Source organism: Dreissena polymorpha, chromosome 5 (assembly GCF_020536995.1).
Source record: "Dreissena polymorpha isolate Duluth1 chromosome 5, UMN_Dpol_1.0, whole genome shotgun sequence".
Lineage (NCBI taxonomy): Eukaryota > Metazoa > Mollusca > Bivalvia > Myida > Dreissenidae > Dreissena > Dreissena polymorpha.
The window spans coordinates 53,016,944-53,041,032 of NC_068359.1; the positions used below are offsets into that span (position 1 = coordinate 53,016,944).

General features: G+C 35.4%; 2 protein-coding genes across 7 annotated transcripts in view; both read left to right on the plus strand.

Moving 5' to 3' along the window:
- The window catches only part of LOC127882382 (uncharacterized), a 6,951-nt gene extending 2,882 nt beyond the window's left edge, over positions 1-4,069 (plus strand). Inside the window, exons 3-4 of the mRNA XM_052430982.1 lie at positions 142-232; positions 3,233-4,069. Coding sequence (XP_052286942.1) covers positions 142-232; positions 3,233-3,513 — 372 coding nt within the window. The 3' untranslated portion in view covers positions 3,514-4,069. The remainder of the gene's footprint in view (positions 1-141; positions 233-3,232) is intronic.
- A 12,275-nt stretch (positions 4,070-16,344) lies between these two features.
- Positions 16,345-24,089, plus strand: part of LOC127880764 (kazrin-like) — a 94,152-nt gene continuing 86,407 nt past the window's right edge. Inside the window, exon 1 of one of the 6 annotated variants that reach the window (XM_052428125.1) lies at positions 16,345-16,879. In XM_052428125.1, the coding sequence (XP_052284085.1) occupies positions 16,837-16,879 (43 nt within the window). In that variant the 5' untranslated portion in view covers positions 16,345-16,836. Of the gene's footprint in view, positions 16,880-23,548; positions 23,852-24,089 lie in introns of those variants that run through there. The other 5 variants (XM_052428133.1, XM_052428128.1, XM_052428127.1 and 2 more) reach the window with 5 other exon arrangements.

Genomic DNA, 24,089 nt, shown 5'->3' on the forward strand with positions numbered 1-24,089 from the left:
CCCTATCCCTAATATCACCATATGACTATTTAATAAGCAATGTAGAATAAAAGACGCTCGATTGTAAGTTTGATATATTTCTTAAATATGGGCAAACTTATGTGACTAATCATAAAGACAAAAACTGTTGTATTTTGGCAGATAGTTGAGGAGACATGCGAACCTCCCACGGGAAAGATCGCTCGATGCAGTTTTTACAAGGGGTCCATAGACTTCGAATTGTATGTTACCAGTAAGTAGTCTTACAAAAGCGGAGAAAATTTATAGAATTAACTTAACAGGGCACACACTGTCAGAAATATTAATAAAAACGACCTCAAAAGTTGTGGTTGCAACAACCAGTAAAATTCTTTAAATGATAAAAACGCGAGATGGATAAACGCGGGAAAGAATAGCCTTATCATTACATTCTCCTGTATAATAATTCCCTGAACGGCTTTAACCTATAATGATATATTTTATGACGAGAAAAAAAAACTCTTTCATTCAGACGTGCATATATTCATAACATGTACATGTATTTGCGATATACGGTGTTAACATTTACCAATATATCACGAAGATACATTACATTTCCTTTTCATTTCGCGGATTTTACTTTTCACATTATGGACCGTCCATTTCCATTATTGCCAGAATCTTTTATAGACGCGTAATTACTTCTTTTTAGCTCATCTATTTATTTTTTTTTAATTATGAGCTATTGTCATCACCTTGGCGTCGGCGTTGGCGTCGGCGTCCGGTTAAGTTTTGCGTTTAGGTCCACTTTTCTCAGAAAGTATCAATGCTATTGCATTCAAACATGGTACACTTACTTACTATCATGAGGGGACTTGGCAGGCAAAGTTAGATAACTCTGGCGTGCATTTTGACGGAATTATGTGCCCTTTTTATACTTAGAAAAATGAAAATTTTGGTTAAGTTTTGTGTTTAGGTCCATTTTATTCCTTAAAAATGTGTTTAGGTCCATTTTATTCCTTAAGTATCAAAGCTATTGCTTTCATACTTGCAACACTTACTAACTATCATAAGGGGACTGTGCAGGCAAAGTTATGTAACTCTGACTGGCATTTTGACAGATTTATGTGCCCTTTTTAAACTTAGAAAATTGAAAATTTGGTTAAGTTTTGTGTTTAGGTCCACTTTATTCCTACACTATCAAAGCTATTGGTTTCATACTTGCAACACTTATTAACTATCATAAGGGTACTGTGCAGGCAAAGTTATGTAACTCTGACTGGCATTTGGACGGAATTATGGGCCCTTTATACTTAGAAAATTGAAAATTTGTTTTGTGTTTTGGTCCACTTTACCCCTAAAGTATCATAGATATTGCTTCCATACTTGGAACATTCGCAAACTATCATAAGGGTACAGTAAAAGGACAAGTTGCATAACTCTGGTTGTCATTTTTACGGAATTATGGCCCTTTTTTGACTTAGTAACTTTGAATATATGGTTAAATTTTGTGTTTCGATCCACTTTACTTCTAAAGTATCAAGGCTATTGCTTTCAAACTTCAAATACTTTCATGCTATCATGAGGTTACTGTACCTGGCAAGTTGAATTTTACCATGACCTTTGAATGACCTTGACTCTCAAGGTCAAATTATTAAATTTTGCTAAAATTGCCATAACTTCTTTATTTATGATTAGATTTGATTGATACTTTGACAAAACTACTCTTACCTGACATACCACAATAGACTCCACCCAAACCATCCCCCGTGCCCTCCCCCCGTGCTTTCCCCCCCCCCCCCCAATCCCCCCCCTATTTTTTTTTAAGATCATCTCACAAATGACCACCACACCCTCACACTATACCCCCCACCCACCCCACCCCCATTTTTTTTGAAACGGTTAAAAAACACAAATATTTATTTTTATTGTTTTATTTTTGAAATACCGTCCAACCATCGCACCCAAGCATCCCCCCCCCCCCCCCCCGATTTTTTTTTTTTTTTGCATTTTTGTTTTTCGCATTTTTTCGCATTTTTGGAAGATAATGTAATAAATGTCCACACGGTGCTCTTGTTTATTATTCGGCGTAGAAGTTCAACCCAGCTTTTCACTTTTCGGGACCTTTACAGCAGCCAATTAAATGTTTGAAACATTTTGCCGCCAGTATCTACTCTTCTTTTCGATTGGCTATTTAAAAACAAGATTTCTTTGAGAAACACTATGTCCCCCCCAGTAAGCCAAATATGAAGTTGCTATGTAGTTTATTAGGGTTACCACCAAATTCGAATCACCATGACCTTGACCTGAGACGGAGTGACCTGAAAATCAATAGGGGTCATCTGCCAGTCATGATCGATGTACCTATGAAGTTTCATGATCCTTGGCGTAAGCTTTCTTGAGTAATCATCCGGAAACCATTTTAGTGGTTCGAGTCACCGTGACCTTTGACCTAGTGACCTGCAAATCGATAGGGGTCATCTGCGAGTCATGATCAATGTACCTATGAAGTTTTATGATCCTAGGCGTTAGCGTTCTTGAGTTATCATCCGGAAACCATTTTACTGGTTCGAGTTACTGTGAAATTGACCTTTGAACTAGTGACCTGAAAATCAATAATGGTCATCTGCGAGTTGTGATCAATGTACCTATGAAGTTTTATGATCCTAGGCGTAAGCGTCCATTTTACTGTGTCGAGTCACCGTGACCTTGACCTTTGACCTAGTGACCTGAAAATCAATAGGGGTCATCTGCGAGTCATGATCAATGTGCCTATGAAGTTTCATGATCCTAGTCGTAAGCGTTCTTGAGTTATCATCCGGAAACCATTTGGTGGACGGACCGACCGACCGACGGACCGACCGACCATCATGTGCAAAACAATGTACACCCTCTTCTTCGAAGGGGGGCATAAATATAGGGATACTGTTTTTCGTTTTGAAACCATGGGAACCGAATGTTGAGCATGGAACTATCTTATTTCAATACATAAATAAATAGCGGGTACAACCGTTTTACAATCGCCGCTTCAAATAATCAGTGTGTGTCTTCCCTTTTCATCAGCTGATCTTCCTACTTAAAGGCTGTGTTCTAAAATTAAGTCGCTAAAGTTACTATTCCCTCCCCAAAACGCTCCTTTCAGTTGTTTAGACAAACTTGTATATATATATATATATATATATATATATATATATATATATATATATATATATATATATATATATATATAGCGTATTTACTGCTCACGCCATATGGACTATTATTCTTATTACAGAAATGCCCCTTCAGATATACACTCGCGGCTGTTACTATTCCCTCCCCGCGAATGTCCCGTCGAATGGCTGCCACAATCGAAACCAGATTAACGAAGACAAGTCTTTTCTTCAGCAGGCCATGGCTAAAGTTTCCTCCAACTTGGAACTCGTCTCCTTCAAAGGGGACGTCTGTTTATGCAGCGATACCTACTGTCAAACTTCCGGTTCTTTGTCCGTGTTTTGTTCCGCATGCCTAGTTTTGAGCATGTTTTCTTTGGTGTTAGTGCGGCTGATGCACTAACGCTTTTGTTGGGAACTGCTCCTCGATATTATTATCAGATTAACCCTTTACTACTTAGACGCCTATTTTGACGCATTTGTAGTCCATAGACAGTGAAATTTAAATAAAGAATTTTCTTCCTAAATTCAAGATTTTAAGGCCACATTTCCAACCCTAAGATACTGATGTGCATCAAACAGCATAAAACTTTAACAGTCTGCGAGTTACTGGTTTTATGCTGTTTTTACTTTGCTTCTAAGTGGGAAAGGGTTAAGGGCAAATGTGTTTGGTATTTGGCATGTAATATCATTTGATGGGAAAGGGTAAAACGGCGTATTGAGAGCGTACAGAAGTATTGCCGTATTTTGTTTACTGCTAATAATCAAAAGAGACTAATAGCTGTTCTTATTTCAATTTATGATGCGTATGTATTCATGTTCATATGCATATTGTAATGTTTGTTTTCTAACACAAAGAGACAACAACCGTTGCTTCGTCAAGTTATGTTTATTGTTTAGTGAGAATATTGTATAGTTTGTATGCCGTATATTAGTTATAAAGTATTTTTTAGAGTGCATTTGATATCTTATATATCTTACGAAAATGTAGAATGTTATCCTTCCGAACCATGCAGGTGTCATGTATAGAAACAACGTGTTGATTATTTTATAAAATTGCTCAATATTTAATATTTGAATTAGACACATCGTGACGATTAATTCAAGAAGGATACAAATACAATTGCAACGCCGCCATATCAATTAAGGACCGACAACAGATGGTTCGACTGTGGTCACGTTAAAGTCTGTGACGCCACAAATTTGATAAAGTTCATGGAACCAGTCAAAACTTTTCAAATTTGTACTTTTTAACGCAACATGTAGGAAATGTAGGAATTACCACAGTTACCATAGAAGCCATACTTAATAAAAATTAAATATGTGTTCATATGCCTTTAAAGGGGCCTTTTCACAGATTTTGGCATTTTTTAACTTATTCATTAAATGCTTTATATCGATAAATGTAAACATTGGATCGTAAAAGCTCCAGTAAAAAATCAAGAATAAAATTTAAACAAGAGTGCCAAACTGTCACAAGATACGCCCGTTCGAAGGTTTTGGACACCATGCTCAATGCTTGAAAGTGTCCTCAAGACCTAGTTATTGACCCGGCATGACCCATATTTGAACTTGACCTAGATATCACTTAGATGTAACATCTGACTAAATTTGGTGAAGATCAGATGAAAACTACTTCAATTAAAGAGCGGACAACATGCTTAATGCTTGAAATGCACTATGTGACCTCGTTTTTGACCCGGCATGACCCATGTTCGAACTTGACCTACATATCATCTAGACACAACTTCTGACCAAATTAGGTGATATCACTTAGATGTAACATCTGACTAAATTTGGTGAAGATCAGATGAAAACTACTTCAATTAGAGAGCGGACACCATGCTAAATGCTTGAAATGCACTAAGTAACCTCGTGACCTAGTTTTTGACCCGGCATTGACCCATATTTGAACTTGACCTACATATCATCTAGACACAACTTCTGACCAAATTTGGTGAAGATCGGATGAATACAATTTGAATTAGAGTCCGGACAAAGTGGCGCCGTTGAAAATGCACTAATTGACCCTATGACCTAGTTTTTGACCCGGCATGACCCATATTCGAACTTGGCCTATATATCAACTAGATGCAACTGCTGACCAAGTTTGGTGAAGATCGGATGAATACAATTTGAAATAGAGTCCGGACAAAGTGGCCCCTTTGAAAATGCACTTATTGACCCTATGACCTAGTTTTTGACCCGGCATGACCCATATTCGAACTTGGCCTAGATATCAACTAGATGCAACTGCTGACCAAGTTTGGTGAAGATCGGATGAATACAATTTGAAATAGAGTCCGGACAAAGTGGCCCCTTTGAAAATGCACTTATTGACCCTATGACCTAGTTTTTGACCCGGCATGACCCATATTCGAACTTGGCCTAGATATCAACTAGATGCAACTGCTGACCAAGTTTGGTGAAGATCGGATGAATACAATTTGAATTAGAGTCCGGACAAAGTGATGCCTTCCGCCCGCCGCCCGCCCGCCCGCCGCCCGCCGCCCGCCCGCCGCCAAGGGGTTTCACATAATACGTCCCGTATTTTATACGGGCGTATAAAAAGGAAAAGAACATTGCCCGGACCAGGTTTCGAACCAGTGACCCCTGGAGTCCTGCCAGAGTCCTGAAGTAAAAACGCTTTAGCCTACTGAGCTATTCCGCCGATTACACATATTTGATATATTTTATACCTTATATAAGCAATCTTCGTAGTTTCACAAAATTTAACGACCAAAATAGAACTCTTCAAATTATTCAATCGTTTCGCGTTGCAACGCTTTATAATTTTTAGGTTTTAAAATCGTCAAAAGATGCATATAATGGCTATATTAGACCATGGTAAATGTTCAGTATTACTGTTTCCTCACAAATATCATAACTAAAACGAAAATTTGCGAATCTGAAACAACTTTTTTCAATTTTGTCAATTTACCAAAGCGTGAAAAGATCCCTTTAATGTTTTTTACATTTTATAATGATATTGCATGGTATCAGTAAAGCAAACAATCCTTGAACAATAAAATCAGTAAGAGGACTGTCGGTATAACGAATGGATATGAATCGTTCACTTAAACCAATAAATATCTTAAAAAGATATTCCGCGTATGTGTTATTTACAATGAAAAACGACTGGAAAATAGAGCAAGGATAAACAAATGTAAAATGATATAAATAACAGGTCTGACCACACTAACACACAATGCTCAATGCATGTACGCTTGGATACTTTTCTAACGAAACACTTTTCAAACTTAAATATCTGAGTAATGAGTTAAGATTTTTAATTAAAATTTCACATGTGATCATTTGACTATAGTATGTGCAGGATTACGTTAAAATGATTCATCCGTGACAATCAGGTGCTTTTGCACGTGGTGTAAGTGTAGTTTCATCTGTTTGCACGTGAAAATGGTGAAACGAGATATGATTCTAATTTCATTTCAATTTCTTCATTTAAGGTGGGTTAATATACCAGGAAAACATAAAATTAATTTAAAAATCAATATGTCTCGTATTAAATTTCAGGAGCGCAACAGCGCAATCGGCATGTTTCAGGCTACCTATCCCACTTGCTGAAGAATCCGATCGTCATGGATGAATGATTTCTTTTGCTTGTACATACTGTAGTCAAATGGTCAACTGTACAATTTTTAATAAAAAATATTTACTCATAATTGAGATATTTAATTTTTTTAAATGTTGCCTTCGAAAAGTCATCAAGTGTAGTACAGCGCTATATAATTCCAATTTAATTTCAATTTCATGATTCTAGGTGGGTTTTTACACCAGGAAAACATAACATTAATTAGAAAAACAATATGGCTTGTATGAGCACAATGTTACAAGCCGGTCGGTTATTAAGACGTGTAAGTTAATGCGTATTTAATTTCACATTATAATTTTACGATTTGCGAATTTTACTTTTTTCAATGATTTTTTAAAATGATATGTTTGATATTTTATCGTTTTTCAATTTCAATTAAATTTACTTTGATTATTAGATATGTGTTGAATTAGTCTGTGTCCAAATTTCAACAAAATCCGTTCAAAAATAAGTGATCTATTTCGATTTGAATACGTGTTGCGTTAGAAAAGAGTATTTGTTGGTCTATGTATTTCTTGTTTTGTTGAATATATCATAAGAATAAACTTCAATATCCGATCTTATTTGTAAGACATTATTGTATAAACTTAACACCAAGCGTTAAGCATGGCCGCTATGATTCAACATGCATTTCAGCACAAGTGTCTTTGTACGGAAACATACTGTATTAACATAAATTATTATGTATGTAGGTTTGAATAATGCGCGCGTCTCAATATTTAATGTTTATGGTAAGTTGATTCGCTTTGATGTGTAAAAAGCCAGTGATATCGTCCCGAATTGCACCAGCGCTTGCACGGCGTTCTAAAATATGTCACAGCGCCGTGTGAGCGCCAAAAATATGTATTTTTATTGTATTTAATTGGTATTCTATTGGGGCTAGCACAACTTCCTTTCAAGGTCCTTTCGGACGCCTAATCGCGCTCTTAAAACTTTATCACAGCGTATAGACGTTTAAAGGTCACACGAGAAATCTCTTCAGCGAGTACACGACGCGCTTTTATTGTAAACACTTCGTGCGCATGCTGCTATTAGCGTTAAAGACTTTGTTCAATATCGCAAATACAATTAAAAACACTAAAACGTTTATATTTGTTAAGTACTACGATTTTTACGTGTTGACAGTTCTCCACCAGTGGCATCTATACGATGCCTACCGCCATTGGACCTATCCTCACCATAATTATATTATGAGGGCAAGGAGACGCAATCTGATTCGTCCCAGACACAGACTTCTTTGGCTCATAGCCTAGCCTAGCGACGGCGTTGCTGTCGTCTGCACAGACGGGACGGCATGGACTCCCATCACCCATCGGTTTGAATGTGGTTTAAATGATGTCTTTACATCGCGTCAATCATAGTTTTGAAAGTCCTTGATGCAAACAATATGACGCTAAAGTGACTTGTCGGATATCGGCTGGGCATTCCTTCTCGATATGCATGCACTCAACTTCTCTTTACGCAACGCTTTTTGAATCCGAAATTATTATAATTCGATTATAAATCCTTCAATCAATGCCCACATTCAATCCCAGACAAGTTTAAAGCTGCGTTGGACATTTTTAAGTGTCACCTTGGCCTATGAAACTTGTTCAAACGCACCTCCTGTTATTTTTAGTAGGTTAACATGAGACGTTTGTATTAAATGTGTGTAAATCCTCTTTAATAAAACTAGTACTCTTCATGTTGTTTGTTTGCTAATGTTTGCTATATATCTTAAAAATAATGATCCACACCATCAATCTACCATCCCGTTCATATATTTCGCGAGAGTACGTTGATCACACCGTGAAATCACATTGATGACAGTTATGATGCGTTGTTCATAACGTGAAATAACATTAATGGATCACCACTCGACAGTTATACGATGAGTTGATAATTGATGTTTACCCTATGTGGATGCTATTTATGTTAAAGAATTCAACAAAGAATTTGACGAAGTTGTCAACACTTTTCTACTTCCCAAACTGAAAATATTTCAGTTGCATTAATTGTTTTTGAAAATTATGCGCGTCACATCAAAACGGCTATAATTAAGGCAAATTTTCAAAGTATTTGAGAATACCGTGTTACATTTGGTGTGCCATAATGCGCTATAATAAGACTTCTTTTTTATTCTATCAATTATCAACCATTTATTTTAGAATCAGATTAAGACATAAATGCCTACGCTGTTCGTATTTATTTCAAATTATAAGACATTGTACATAGTGAGCAACATACTATAGGCTTATTTAAAGCGTTCAAATTACTTGTGTCGGATATATAATTTGCAATTACTCGATACAATCACTTACGTGACATTCTGCTCAGGACAACAACGAACTTTTAAAACTTGCTCAGAAAATCCATTTTAATTCTATAACAACTGGTTGAGAAATGGTAACATAAACAACAGAAAGCTGCAAAAATAACGGTTCGATTTCCTCCGGGTCTAATTTGTGAGAACTTCGTGAAACAAGCGGAGAACATAATTTGATATTTTAGTAAAACTAAGACATGTCGGCTGAGTTCGAAAATGGTTCTGATCCGTTGAAACGTGGAAAATGGCCACTAGAGGGAGGGCCAGTTGTCCGTAAATGGCTATAGTTAAAAACATTGGTAACACTCACATGTTGTGTTCAATCTTCATGCAATTTGGCAATCTCCACGCAGAGTTGTCGTTCCTTGCTCTCACAACCTCCACGCAGAGTTGTCATTCCTTGCTCTCACATACAACTCTGCATAAGGCTCAGCACGCCATTTTGTCTACCAAATAGCTAAAACCGAACAAACGCATACCATGTATATTTGAGTGGATATTTAAGATCGCATGCATTTAATTAAGAAATATGACTTTTAAATGTACGATAAATCGTGCAAAAACTCGTGAGTTTTGATGCAACTCTTTGGAACTATTTTATTGCCCATTTACACAGATGTAATCATTCCACACACTTCAGAAATGTAAACAATTGTACATATTGTTTATTGAGTGACGTTAGGCATTGCTTCGACGTATTTATGTATGTCGGTTTCTTAACATAAAAAAAAACATATCAATTTTATAATAATTAATTAAGACTGATATAAGATATCATGGTATGAGATGGGTTTCTTTAATGCAGTTAATGCAATGTAACCGTCGTGCAAGAGATTGTTTAGTATACTGTAACCTCACTGATGAACGCTTGGAATGATCATGACATGAATGAGACGCTTTCATAACAATAGTCCGTTCTGAGCCCAACACAGAGGTGAATGTAATGTGACCGTCGTGCAAGAGATTGGCAATTTGGTCGGAACATGTTCCTAATGATTGCTAAGCTGAATTGAAATGGTTCCGGTCTGATGAAAATCATGGTCACCAAGGGACGGGGCAGTTGTTTGGCCTGGGGCGAAACACTAAGGCCATAGCAATGATACAAATTTCTGAGACAGTCAGAATTTGCTGGCTTCCAAAACTCACCAATGAATGAATTCCCATAAGTCCGATTTACCACTTGGCGGTAATTCATGTGCAATCAAAGAAGTTCTTCGTAGATCTCAATTAACCGCCTTGTAAATACAGAACATCACTATATAACATGACAGTGTCATAAAACGTGTAAAAAAATATTATTTAAGCAAAATTGCTAAGCATTGGCTACGACATAGTTTATATTATTGTTTGCATATTCATGCGAGAATAAGTTCCTCACTTGACGGTCTAGGCCGAAAAGATACGAGTGTCTACAGAGACAGTAAGATTTTTTTTTATACATGTTTTGAAGACATTACATTTGGTATTTATAAACATATTTTAAGACATTGTTATTTTATTTTGCGTTAACAAGACATTCAAGAAAAAAATAAAAATAAAACAACAAATATTCATGATCATTCTCGGAAATATACGAAGTTAACAGATATGATATTTCACTGCGCAGATCGAGCGCGCAAATTGAGCGCGAAAAGTTCTACGTGAGACATCGTACAAAATCTGTACACCGTTCTTTATCAGGGTAAAGGCCCAGTCTCACTATGATGCCGGCTCTATCGGGATAATCCGGGGCTCCATCGGGGACGACCGGGATGAACAGGGGCTCCACCGGGAAAGTATTAAAATGTTTAATACCTCCGGGATGAGCCGGGAGTCCCAGTATAGCTACGGTAGATATGAAAACCTGCGCTCTGCCGGAACGCCACCGGCATTCACCGGGGCTCCACCGGGGCATGCCGACGACGAACGGGGTGAAACCGGGGCGTTGCCGTAGCCCTGCCGGGGTCTGATGCCGGTATAGACACGGTGAGTGCCGGCGGTGTTACGGTATACCGGGGCTCTGCCGGGACGCTGCCGGCTTTCACCAGGGCTCAACCTGGTATAAAATTCGGTATATTGTTATGTGTTTAAGAGGTTCTACAGGAATATGTTCAATTATTAAAAGTTAGCCATGAGTGAGTTCCTGGAAATCGAATGTTTTCATTCATCACGTAATGGAAAATAAAGTTTTATCAAAACAAATGGTTGCACCAGTTGTATAAGAATCTGCCTACAAATATGTGTTTTGTTTCCAAGAATTTTAAGTCCTGTATTAACTGGATCATTCATTGAATGTATGATTTTTTTAACCCTTTCCCACCACAGGTGGAAGTAACGTACCCAGGATAGTATTTTTTATAATTTTTTTAGGAGCCCAATATATTGAAATAAATATATAAAATCATGTTTAATGAGAAAAAAATTGACAAAGAGCCATGACAAAAAATCCCCACTCTCAGATATTGAAATCATAACGATATGATTCCAATATCTGAGGGTGGGGAACGAAAGCCCAATTGGTCGGAGACGGAGATCGCCTGTTTAGTGCAGGTATGCACGGACAATAACTCGTTATTGGTCAGTAAAATGACTATTGAAGTGACGAACAGGAAAAAAGAAGAGTTCTGGGCGGACACCTGTGAGAAGTACGTATAGTAAATGTATCGACATCGTTTCTTAAAAAAATATTTAAGCGATTTATGTCTGTCAATGTTTATCATAATTGTTCCGATTTATTTAATTTAAATTCATATTTTGTACCTTACTCAACAAAATGAAAAAGTTTGTATGCATGTTTGCATGTTGATGTTAGTTAGAAAATAAGCGGAATCATAATTTACCACGTTTGAACTTAAGTTACATTGACAAGCTGCTAGTGTATGCTTATATAATAAAAAAAATAGCAGATGAATAATCGAGTTTTTTCGATGATCAATCAATATATTATTAATATGCAGTAAATTTGAAGGAAGCATTGCATATTATTAATATTGTGTTTGCTTTTAGGGTACATACAATTTTAAAGGGATATAATAAATTATCTCCCTTTTCTAAAGTTGTATTCTCATCTTCAATTTCTTACACATTTTTGCTTCCTACGGTATACATGTATATATTTATCTTGGTACATTAGAATGCGTACTGTATAATAATGTTTTGGCATACCATGTACGACCAAGTGTGCATTATATTTCATAAATTATTAATTAATTTCAATTGTTTTTGTAAACACACATCTAAAAATAATCAATTTCAGAGTGAACAGCGTTGGCTTCAGCAGCCGCGAAGTTGACGAAATAATAAAGAAGTGGACGGACCTTAAGGTACATAAACTAATGAAATCTCATGATTCTTTCCTCAAAATGATTATAAAAAATTCACAATGTCGGTCACTAATAAGATTTTAAACATGAAATTCATGTTTACTTTGTGTAATCTAAAGTGTAATCTCACAGACTGGGAGCAGAAGGTAAAATTTGAACTTTGATCTATACATAGAAGCATACTGTAATTAACCTTTTCATATCGATATTGCACCGATTAATAATTGGCTTCAATTGTTGTTGTTCCTGTTTTCTATTGAAGATAGTAGCCATTGTACCAGAAGAAACACTGGTGGGAATCGACGGTGGATTAGACACGTTTCACTCCAGTTCATGTATGTCATTACTTTTTATATATTCTGACATATATATCATAATTATTACTATATTTATGCACCATGCATCAATTAAGCGCTTATTTCGTTCATCTGTTAAGTGTTTTAATTGAATTTCTTTTCAGGCTCTAAACAACAAGCATGTGTTGACGAGGAAACCTCAAGCATTTCAATTGTCCACGAGTTGGTAAGATAATTAATCAAAAACACAGTACTTCATTGAAAGCAAAAAAAACCTTGCCCAAAATGTATTGGAGAATTTTTTAGAACAGTAAGTCAAATTATTATATTAGTATCTAAACTATCTTTGATTTAAATAAAAACATTAAATTTAATATAATGACCTCATAATACATTTTACTTTGCAAGGGCTCATGGGTTGAAGCATATTGACATGTCTGTCTTTATATACATCATTTACACAAATGTATGCTAAACCAGTTTTAAAAAAATCATTAGTTTATGCACATCTCTTAATGTTACATTAATGTTACAATGTTACCATTATAGCATCACTTTGCATTACAAATAATTTGAAACATGACATGTATTTTATTTTCAGATAGTGTTCCACTTCCTTTGTCCTTGGAGGCGAAGAAAAATGTACTGTTATGTTTATTAGCTAAGTATTAAAGGAATAGAATTTATTTTCACTTTGTGATAATATGAAGGAAACATGAAAACATCACAAGCATTGGAAAAACTAAATGTCACAAGATGTGTTTTGAAACACTATGTCCCCATATATTTGACATTTGACCTTGAAGGATGACCTTGACCTATCACCACTCAAAATGTGCAGCTCCATGAGATACACATGCATGCAAAATATGAAGTTGCTATCTTCAATATTGCAAAAGTTATGGCAAATGTTAAAGTTTGACGCAAACAAACACACATACCAACAGACAGGGCAAAACTAATATGCCCCCCACTATAGTGGTGGGGGACATAAAAATTGTGTCTTATAAAAAACTACAAAAAAAGACATAGAGATTTTCAATAATAACATTCTTGCAAAGCTTTTCACCAAATTTGAACATAGCTTAAATATTGTTCACATAAATATGACCTGACTTTCATCAACAAATAGTTATATGCATGAAGCCCCACATGGATAGATCACAATGGCTTACATAGAGTACTTAATGTACATGTGAGGTTGATTGGTGATTGTCGGCTCAGGTACTACTTTAAAGTACCCTGGGTACTCTTAAGTATATTACAAAATACCCCAGGTACAGAAAACAAACTAAAAAGTTTAAGACTTCTTATCATCAGGGAAGACATTCCAGACATTATACCGTGAATCATTACAAGTACAACAACTTTAAAACTTTATCTGAACAAAAATCATTAAACTGTGTCGAAAACAAACATGTTTAGCAAGGTCCGAAATATGTAATGTCCGACTACTATTTCAACCTTTAAAATTCAAGCTATAATGGCAATGAAACTGTCGTACTTTAAAAGAAACGATAGAACATTTGGTTTAATGAAAATCGAGCAAATGAAAAGAAATACTTATCCTTTTAACGGCTAGACAATCCATTATCAGACAAATTAAAAACAAGTTTATTCTCTCTTGTCATGGCGACCCTAATTATGCCCCTTGGACGTAGCGATTTATAAACCGAATTTATAAAACGCTATCACATGAAAGTAATCTCCATTGAATATGATGGATTGAGAACAAATGGGTGCAAAAATCAAACCTGCGTTAGGACAGGTATGGACTTCGATCTTCTCGTCGGTTTTTGTAGATCGTCCCTTAACAAATCGACAAGCCGATAAATGGATTGTCGATCTATTCGATAACGACTCAATATTTCAGCGTCTCTAAGATCACTGAACCCCTTTCTTTGTCGAAACAGCCTCCTTTCTCTCGGTCGTGCGACGTCTAACGCTCCTATGGCAACCATAATAAGAACGATAAGAGTGGTCTCATCTCTCTTGGTTAACCATCGTCTAAAGCGCGTGCGGCGGCCATGTTTAGTACAATTTACGAACGCTAAGAGTGGTCTTACCCAGTCGTAGCTTTAAGCACAAATCTTACGACATCCTAGCTGCGATTTCTTTGATAAAACGGTTCGCAGTACTTACGATAAGCGTACGACAAAATCCTACGAATCTTACGTAAGATCACGCTAAGATATGTTGATAAAACGGCCTCCAGGTTTGTTACGATTTTATGCTGTTTGCTGCTCATTAGAATCTAGGGTTTGGAGATGAAGCCATATAAACTTGAATCTAATAAGAAAGGTCTTTAATTAAATATAACCTTCTTAGGGTCTACAAATGCGTGAAAATACGTATCTTAGTACAGGGTTAGTATCTTACGTATCTTAGTACAGGTAAAGGGTTAAATGTATACCGTCATGTGACATATTGTCGCACCCGATATGTTGGTCAAGGGTCTCCGTCATGCTTTAAGGTCAAAAGCATACATTGACCAGATGCTGTTTATATTATTGTTGAAGTGACGCGTGCACTTTAAAATTCGTCAGGGGTATATACATCAATTTTCCAACGTGCCTGTATGTGGCCTTAGGTTTGATACGGTCAATGCCAGCGCTGAGGTAAGAGGCACATCGGGGTTCTACCTATTTCTTGTTGGATATTGGAATTTTGAATTGCTTATTTAAGCCTTGTTCTGAGAAAACTGGGCTTAACGCATGTGCGTTAAGTGTCATCCCAGATTAGCCTGTGCAACAGGCTAATCAGGGACGACACTTCGCCTAAACATAATTTTCGGTAAGGAGGGACGTCCTTGAAACTAAAAATACCATTAAAGCAGAAAGTGTCGTCCCTGATCTGGGATGACACTTAGCGCACATTCGTTAAGCCCAGTTTTCTCAGAACGCGGCTCATTTAATCCCAAAACAACAACACCATTATCATTACATCCTTCATAGGATTACAAACTCACGCGCGAATACCAAACTTCTAAAACACTGTCATTACTTATACATGCGTAAATCGTATAAAATATGCATATTTATTTTGGCGGTCGATATAATAGCGGTCGGTGGACAAACAAAATATGAAAACAGTGAGCCTAATATATAATTCATAAACGCAGATGTTGCCTCTTGCAACCAGCGTGATGCAATATCGTACATGGTGCATGGTATAAGAATCGTTCTTGCTATAACAACGATAACGATTTAATCATAAATACATATTTTCTAACTGTATGTATTGCAACAAGTCGCATTGTGTATTTAATTTAAAATACTTTTTATTTAATTGTTTTGCATTGCCTCTGTTTGTTCTTCGAACATATTACTATTATACTAGTAGTAGTTTATTCATAAGCACTGCTAGGTTACATACACTTATGTAGATAAATAATTGATTAGAAAACACCCTTACATTGCATTTGTTAATAGCGGGTGACTTCGATATGTCTTGGAGTAAAATGAACATACGAAAACTGAAAACTGAACTTTAAGATAACCTTAATTCCCCAAAATGAATCCCTACTGTTCAATGAAAAACTGGAGGAATTCAATCGAAGAAAGGGCTTAGGATGCTGACTCACCGCTGGTTATTATAATCGATCCCCAATTCTCTTAATTTTCCCGCTCTCCACGAAATGCACGTGCCGAGAAGTAAGGACAGGCGCGAGACATTCCAACATCGTCGTCTGCTGTATTGATAATTGGTTGATATTTTCGACAAAACGGAATATAGGAATGTCACGTATTGATTTGCAGACATGCAAACTGATGCAAATGCAGAACAGTGGGTCATAATTTGAGCGAATCCGTAAAAGTGTGCATTAAAACACGATTGAACATTTGGAGTGGATTTTGTACTTCATATACATGTACATATCGTTATCAGAAAATAAACTCACACGTACGAAATAGAAGCAGTGTTAGGTAAAAGCGATGTTTGTAGACAATTATGGGTATATCGCGTGACAAAACGTGTGTGTGTGTGTGTGTGTGTATATCGGATATTTACCGTACATGTATTACACGTATATCTATAATTATGTTGAAGATGGTGTGCTTCATTCGTGTTATCTGATGCATTATCTAGCGGAACGTTTGCTGTAAAGAGAAATGTAATGGGGTTTGTTTTGTATGTGTATTATTAGGATTATTATGGACCATACGTACAGGTGAATTAAGTCAATAATTGGTAAACTACGTCATCCGAAATGGGAGAAAATGGGAAAAGGGATTCTTTCAATTTAGTGAGAGGTAAGTGGCTAGTGAGAAATACGTTTATAACACACTACATAAGTTTATAGTATAACTCGGTTATTGATTTTGTATGTTCACTTATAATAAATAAATTATATGTACCATCCCAGTGGTGTGACAGTTTACATGCTTCATTGTTCTGAACGGGTATCGATTACACATACAACAGCATCATGTGTGTGTTTAGTAATAGTATAGAAAGCTGTATGTTTGACACTGTCAGGCAAACCTCGATTATTTGGTGGTGTGTGGTGATCATATGCAGTATGGACTTTTACTTAAAAGTGAAAATAATACTGTAATAAAATTATATAGAACAATTTCAATATATGTGAAATATAAACAAGAAAAAACAAACAATAAAACGATATCCGTGGTTTGCAAACATTTTGTTTCAACTGGACTAAAACATATTGTTATATCTTTCTTTATATTCGTTCATGCTTCTAATTGTTTTGGCCCTCTCTATTACATTTTGTATTATACAATAAACTCCTGATACACACTTTGTGATTTCAATGTACAGGTGTTTCCCAGGCGAAATGAAGGCCATATGATCATGGTATACCATGGCTAAACCATGGCGGACCATGGTCATATGAAAATGGTTTACCATGGCAGACCATGTTTTGTTAAATGGCACCACAGTCAATGGCCATGGTCATCATGACCATGGCTGACAATGGCAAAACACCATGGTTGACCATGACAAAATATCATGGTCAACCATGGCAAAATACCAAGGTTGACAATGGCCAAATACCATGGTCATGATCGATGACCATGGTCAAAGACTGTGGTGCCATTAACTTTTTGGCATTGAAAACTTGTGTGGAAAGGCTCTTAAATTAAGGTATGTGTCCATTGCCATTGAGTTACTGAAAGAACTTAAAGATAAAATTAAACATTGTAATAAAATCATTAGAATTGTTGACCTTTCATCGGCATGTTGGCGAACAGTTATTGAGTATGAAATGCTTGGTTATGCTTCTGATTCTGTTGATGACAAAAACATTCATAAAGCAGAGGAAAGAGTGATACAATATAGCAAAATATGGGAAACATAAGTGAACATAGTGCCAAAGAAGTTGTAATGGAACCAATTGCTGATCAGTTTAGGAGGTAATTTATTAAAGACTTACATTTCCAAATATAACATAAACCATGTGGCTTCATTCAGCTTGCTTCTGTTTCAACTTCCTGTGCATACAATATTATTCCTTTGTAAAAACAGCAATGCAATGTACATGTTTGTGTTCTTGATATCATCTTTAACTGTTCTTGAAATAAGATGTCCTTAAAACTGTCTTAAACTGTTCTTTAAATTCTTCCAAGAACAATTAATATTATTACATATTTTATATAAATGAATATTAAACACCATGGGAACACTAAAATGAAAATAAAAGTATCTTTGCTGATCATGGTCCATGTTTTAATTTACCATGGCCAACTATACTCTGTCTTTAGTCACCATTGCTGACCATAGTCCATGTTTTTTGTGACCATGTCCAACCATGATCTGTCTTTTGTCACAATTGCTGACCATGGTTAACCATGGTCACAATTGCCAACTACATATATGGTCCATGGTGTTTTTTTACCATGGCCAACCTTGTTCCTGATCATGTTCCACCACGGTTTTTGATGGCTGACAATCAAATACCATGGTCAACCATCAAAAACCATGGTGACCATGGCCTACCATGGTCATCGTTATGCCTGGGTAATTTCGATTTCTTGAGCCCGTCTGTGGAAAGCTGGATACTGGTTTAGTGTATGGCTGTGTATGTGTGTGATTGTGTGGGTGTGTATGTCTGTCCAAGCTAACAGCTCCATTCATTTTGCAATTGTATGCAACATAGTAACACAAATGATCTCCCCGTAAGAAACCGAGTACTGGTTCTAGTCTCAGGAAACGGACTAGAAAGTGTTTCAAATAAGCCTAAGGCTTTTGATGCAATCAAGCTAAAATAGGTTTAAGCTAATTGTTCACAGTGAGGAGACAACTTGTCATCTTTAAGACCCATTTCAGTAGCTCAAAGGTCAATTTAAAACTTAAAGGTCAAAGGTAAAATTATGGGGTTATACAGCTGGTTTAGATTGTAAATTTGTAATTAATCGAGCAATTTTAGAAAAACATCCCCAAAAATGTTCACATATTTAAGCCAGTATGATTCTGATAAGACCTACCGTAATTACTCTATGTTTTCGGACACTTAAAAATAATTAATTTTTTCGTATCCGAAAACTTTGATATGAAAAATATTCACAAAATACAGGTGTCCGAAAACTTAGAGTTACAAAATGGAAGTGTCCAAAATAGCGTCAATTGTATCAACGACTACGGGTAATAGCACGCGCTTGTAAAATACAATGCTGTATAGTATAAATTACAGTTATATGTGTTTGCACTGCATTTCAAATAATTTTAAATGCTTAATTTATTTGACAGATCGTTACTACAAGGTTGTACTTTGACCAACGAGTTCAAAGATGAGCATGTGATGTACCGATACTCGCTAGTATGAACCTGTAATTAACGCAAAAAAAGCAAACAATGAATTCTTTGTTTGTTCATTTCCGATAGTTGTTGTCTTACACCTTCCATTGTTCGTAAAACTTGCAATAGGGAGCATCACACTTTGAAGCGTTTAGTATTTGTCATTTATTTTACTGAGAAGAGGAAGTACCATTGCGGTAGATAATAGCACAGTTCTGCTGTGACGTCACTAATTGCTAAGCTGACCGATACATAGGTCACGTGGTTTAACCACAGACAAAGGATTCACTCATGTGGATTCACTCATGTAAATTGGCACTACCCCTGGTAATTGTCATAACGCTTATGCTATCGGGCGAAACCATTGATTCATACCGGTTTACAAGGTTATTTACCCTATAACGCAATTGTAATGGTCCGTTGCCCTCAGGCATGCACCTGTCGTGTTTTATGATGTAAATCTGGTTGTAAAACCCCATGATCAAGTGTCATTAGATATCGAAAACAGGACCGAAATTTGGTAAAATAGCGCTGTAAAATAGACTGTCCGAAAACTTAGAGACATTAATTATGGACGAAAACTCGTGTGTCCGAAAATTAAGAGTCACGAAAAATTATTATTTTTGCTAAAAAACGGGGTGTCCGAAAACTTAGAGTGTCCGAAAACATAAAGTAATTACGGAAGATCCCTAGCTGAAAGGTCAAGGTCATTTTTGTTAATATTAATTTACATGAATTGCATTCTTGGCACGTTTCGACATGTTGCTGACCAGCAATAATGTTAGTTAAACTATTTAAATAAAAAACAAATATAAGTCTATATATGCAAGTGTATGCCATGCAGGTTATCATGACATACAAAAAAGATAGCATTCAAAGAGAGTAATACATTCTTTTGACAATATTTACAGGAAATGTATTGATTATAAAGAACCGGATGTTGCAACTAGAACATAACTGCCTATCTGGCTTATTGAGGTTCAATTACTGCAGTATATGTTAGAATGAACTGTAAGGGATTTAATTGGGCCTCACTCCGAAGTGAAAATCAATGCAGCTTGCCAGTTTCTGGTATTTTGTATTTACTTAAGCTTTTGATTCCATGAAACACATGTGAAGTCAAACTTTTCATATATGTGCTGTAATGATATCCCACACTTCAGAAAGTGGGAGTCTGTAAAACCTCAACATTTAATTTTTGCTGCTATATGTAAAAAATACTTCAAGGATTAATTTTAGTAAAAAATTTGAAGCACTGCAATTCAATTAAGATCATTGTACATGTATCTGGTTGGTTATTTCTTTGTACATCAAATATATAATTGCAGTAATAGATTAATGCATGATGCTGATGGAAGTAAACCTGTAATGTATTTACATTTTCTTCTCTGAGCTCGAATGAGAGTTAAGAAAGACAATTCTTCCTTGTATGTGGATAGGTCTATCAGGGTTACTTCCCTCGACATAAAAAAAAAGAATTATTCAAGCCTACTTCCCTTCAACCATATTTCTCCATCTGTATCTGGCATGAGAGGTTAAGATTTTCTCTCATAATCATCCCCAGTTTGAAAACATGTACATGTATGAAAGTAATATGAAGCTTGTTTATGCATCCAATATTTTTATGTTCCCCAACACTATAGTGGGGGGACATATTGTTTTTGCCCTGTCTGTTGGTTTGTTGCTTTGTTTGTTTGTGCAAACTTTAACATTTTCCATAACTTTTGCAATATTGAAGATAGCAACTTCATATTTGGCATGCATGTGTATTTCATGGAGCTGCACATTTTGAGTGGTGAAAGGTCAAGATCATCCTTCAAGGTCAAAGGTCAAATATATGGGTCAAAATCGCTCATTTAATGTACACTTTTGCAGTATTGAAGATATCAACTTGATATTTGGCATGCTTGTGTATCTCATGGAGCTGCACATTTTGAGTAGTGAAAGGTCAAGGTCAACCTTCAAGGTCAAAGGTCAAATATATGGGGACATAGTGTTTCACAAACACATAGCTTGTTAGGTATACTTCACACCCATTTTTCAGTGTCGCCATTGGGGTCTGCCTCAAATGCTCTGGTAACGGTAAACGTGCAACATCTCTAAATCACTGTTTTCATAACATGTACAGGTATTCTATTGAAACTAATCACATTTGTTCAGGGTCATTGTGTAGGGTTACTGACCCTGTTCCAAAGCTCGTACCAAAAATGTAGCAGAATTATGACCCCTTTTTGTACTTTTAAAATTCAGGATAGTGCGAGTGTCCAACTATTCCATATCACTATATTTTCTAGCTTGCCTTCAGAACTTAGGGTGGGAAATTCAAAATAGGTTCCAATTGGGTCAAATTGTCAATGTGATTCTATCTAGAGGAATAACATTAGTTTGGATGGAGGTATTATCATTATGCTATTTTGTGTGTAGGTAGCTTATATGCAGACCTTTCTTTTAAAGCTAAGTAGATTCAACCAGGGCCCTCAATCCATTTTAGGAGAAGCGGGTCGCTACCCATAGCAGGGGGAATTTTCGCGGCGTTTTCCTTTTTGGGGGATTTTTAACTTACTCTCTAATTATTACATTTGTACATGTTTGCACTATATTCATTGCTTATTTCATAATTTAGTATGTTTGACGAGATTAAATTAAAATAGAATTGAGATATAATAATCATGAGACATCTATCTATAAAAAAAAAAACAACTTTTTTTTAGGGGGAATTTTTCCCAAAAAAAGGGGAAAAAAGTATACTTTTCAGGGGGGGAATGCGGCCGAATTTCGGCCGTGGATTTGACAGATTGAGGGCCCTGTCAACTAAATTAATAGTTAAAAGTTAAAAAAAATCAGGTAAACTTGTCTGAAGTTGAAAACAATCTGTAATTAAACAATAAATGATTTTAATGACTCAATATAATTAATTTGTTATCAATTTCTTTAATATGTAATATCTTGATTGAACTAGTTTGATTACGTGTACATCAATTGTATAACTGTATGTGCACAAAATCATTTATCACTATTATGTTAAAATCCATATTCAAATAGTTTCTTAATTCATCTTTTGAAATCTTTCTTACAAACTGTGTAATTTGATTATAAGTTTATGCCTATCAGATACTATTGAATTTACTGGATTTCTTTTCAATTAGTATCGGTTTGCCACCAAATGAATACAGATTTTACGCCCATTAAAAAGCCGTAAATTTCCGCTTAGTTTTATTGCTATTAAAAGGTGCGTGTCAACAGTTTTAACTCTCTAAAGCTGTTGGCCTTATAAAAAAATGAGTTTCTGATCTTTTTTATCAGAAATGTCATTAAGATTTTGCATTAATGATATTTAAAAATAAGAATTCTTTATTTATTTATTTTTATAAAAAAATATATATCACTTTTTAAAAATGATACTTTTTGTTTATTGCATGAATACAAAATGTATTTTGCAAAAATCTTACAATGCAATTGATTCAAAGGCAATTTAATGTTAATTAAAGATATTGTATTCTGTTATAATGACATTCATTTATTTCAAACATTAAACATATTCAGCGTCTTGAATTTTATTAAAAAACACAATGTTGTTTCCTATGTACAAAAAAGTCATAATGAAATGAATTCCGGAATTATGGAATAACATTTCTACAAAATAATAATATTTTAAAAAATGGTATTTTGTTATATCAAAACGAAAGGACAATTTTATAAATTATTATTGTGTTACAAAATATTAACATGTTTTTTTAAATAAAAAGGCTGTCACAGTTTCCTATTATATAAGGGGTAATTTTGTATGCTTAAGTATTTGCATAAATATTACTTTGAAAAACTCATCAACAAAATTACCTGTGTTAACCCATAATTACCTGTGTTAACCCTTTCCAACTTAAAAGCAACGTGAAAATGGCTATGTGCAAACAGCATAAAACCAGCACAGGCTGCGAGGTTTTATGCTGTTTGCTGCTCATCAGTATCTAAGGGTTGGAAATGAAGCACATAAAACTTAAATCTTAAAAGGTCTTAAATTAAACATAACATTCTAAGGGACTACAAATGCATGAAAATACATACCTAAGTGGGAAAGGGTAAAGAAACACGCTAAATAGTTTGTTTTGCCTAAACCTTTCGTTCATCAAAGCCGCACTGATAACATGCCATATTTGCATTAAACTGTCCTTCACTAATTCAGAAAACATTTATTTAAGATAAAATCTCTCAATACTGTCATCTAACATGTAGCCTGTGCATGAAGTTGTCAATGTGATAAAACTGTGTGCACACTGGGTAATAGTTGAAATTGAAAACAGTTTGATATTTTTAATTTAAACTTTGCGCGATTGTCTTAAATTGTGTGGTGCAGTTTGCAGATGAATTGAGTGAACATGTATTAATTTATGGTTTCAATGTGTAACAGAGTGGTGTGCTTTATTTTGAAGGAAGTTATCTAACAATGCAATTGTAAGGTCATAGTTTAAGTAAGAATTTCTTGTTCTTGTATTAAAGTTAAAGTGTAATATTTTGTTTAATATTGAACGGACAGGTCTAAATATAAATGTTTTTCATTCATTAGAAACTGTTGCAATGTTTTGTTAATTGTTCCAGTTATTAATATTGAAAGAAAATGACTGTCAACATAGTGCTTTAAAGCGGGTATATACGATTTTTTATATGTGTTTAATTGTAATATATTGATAAAATATGTTACAATAACAC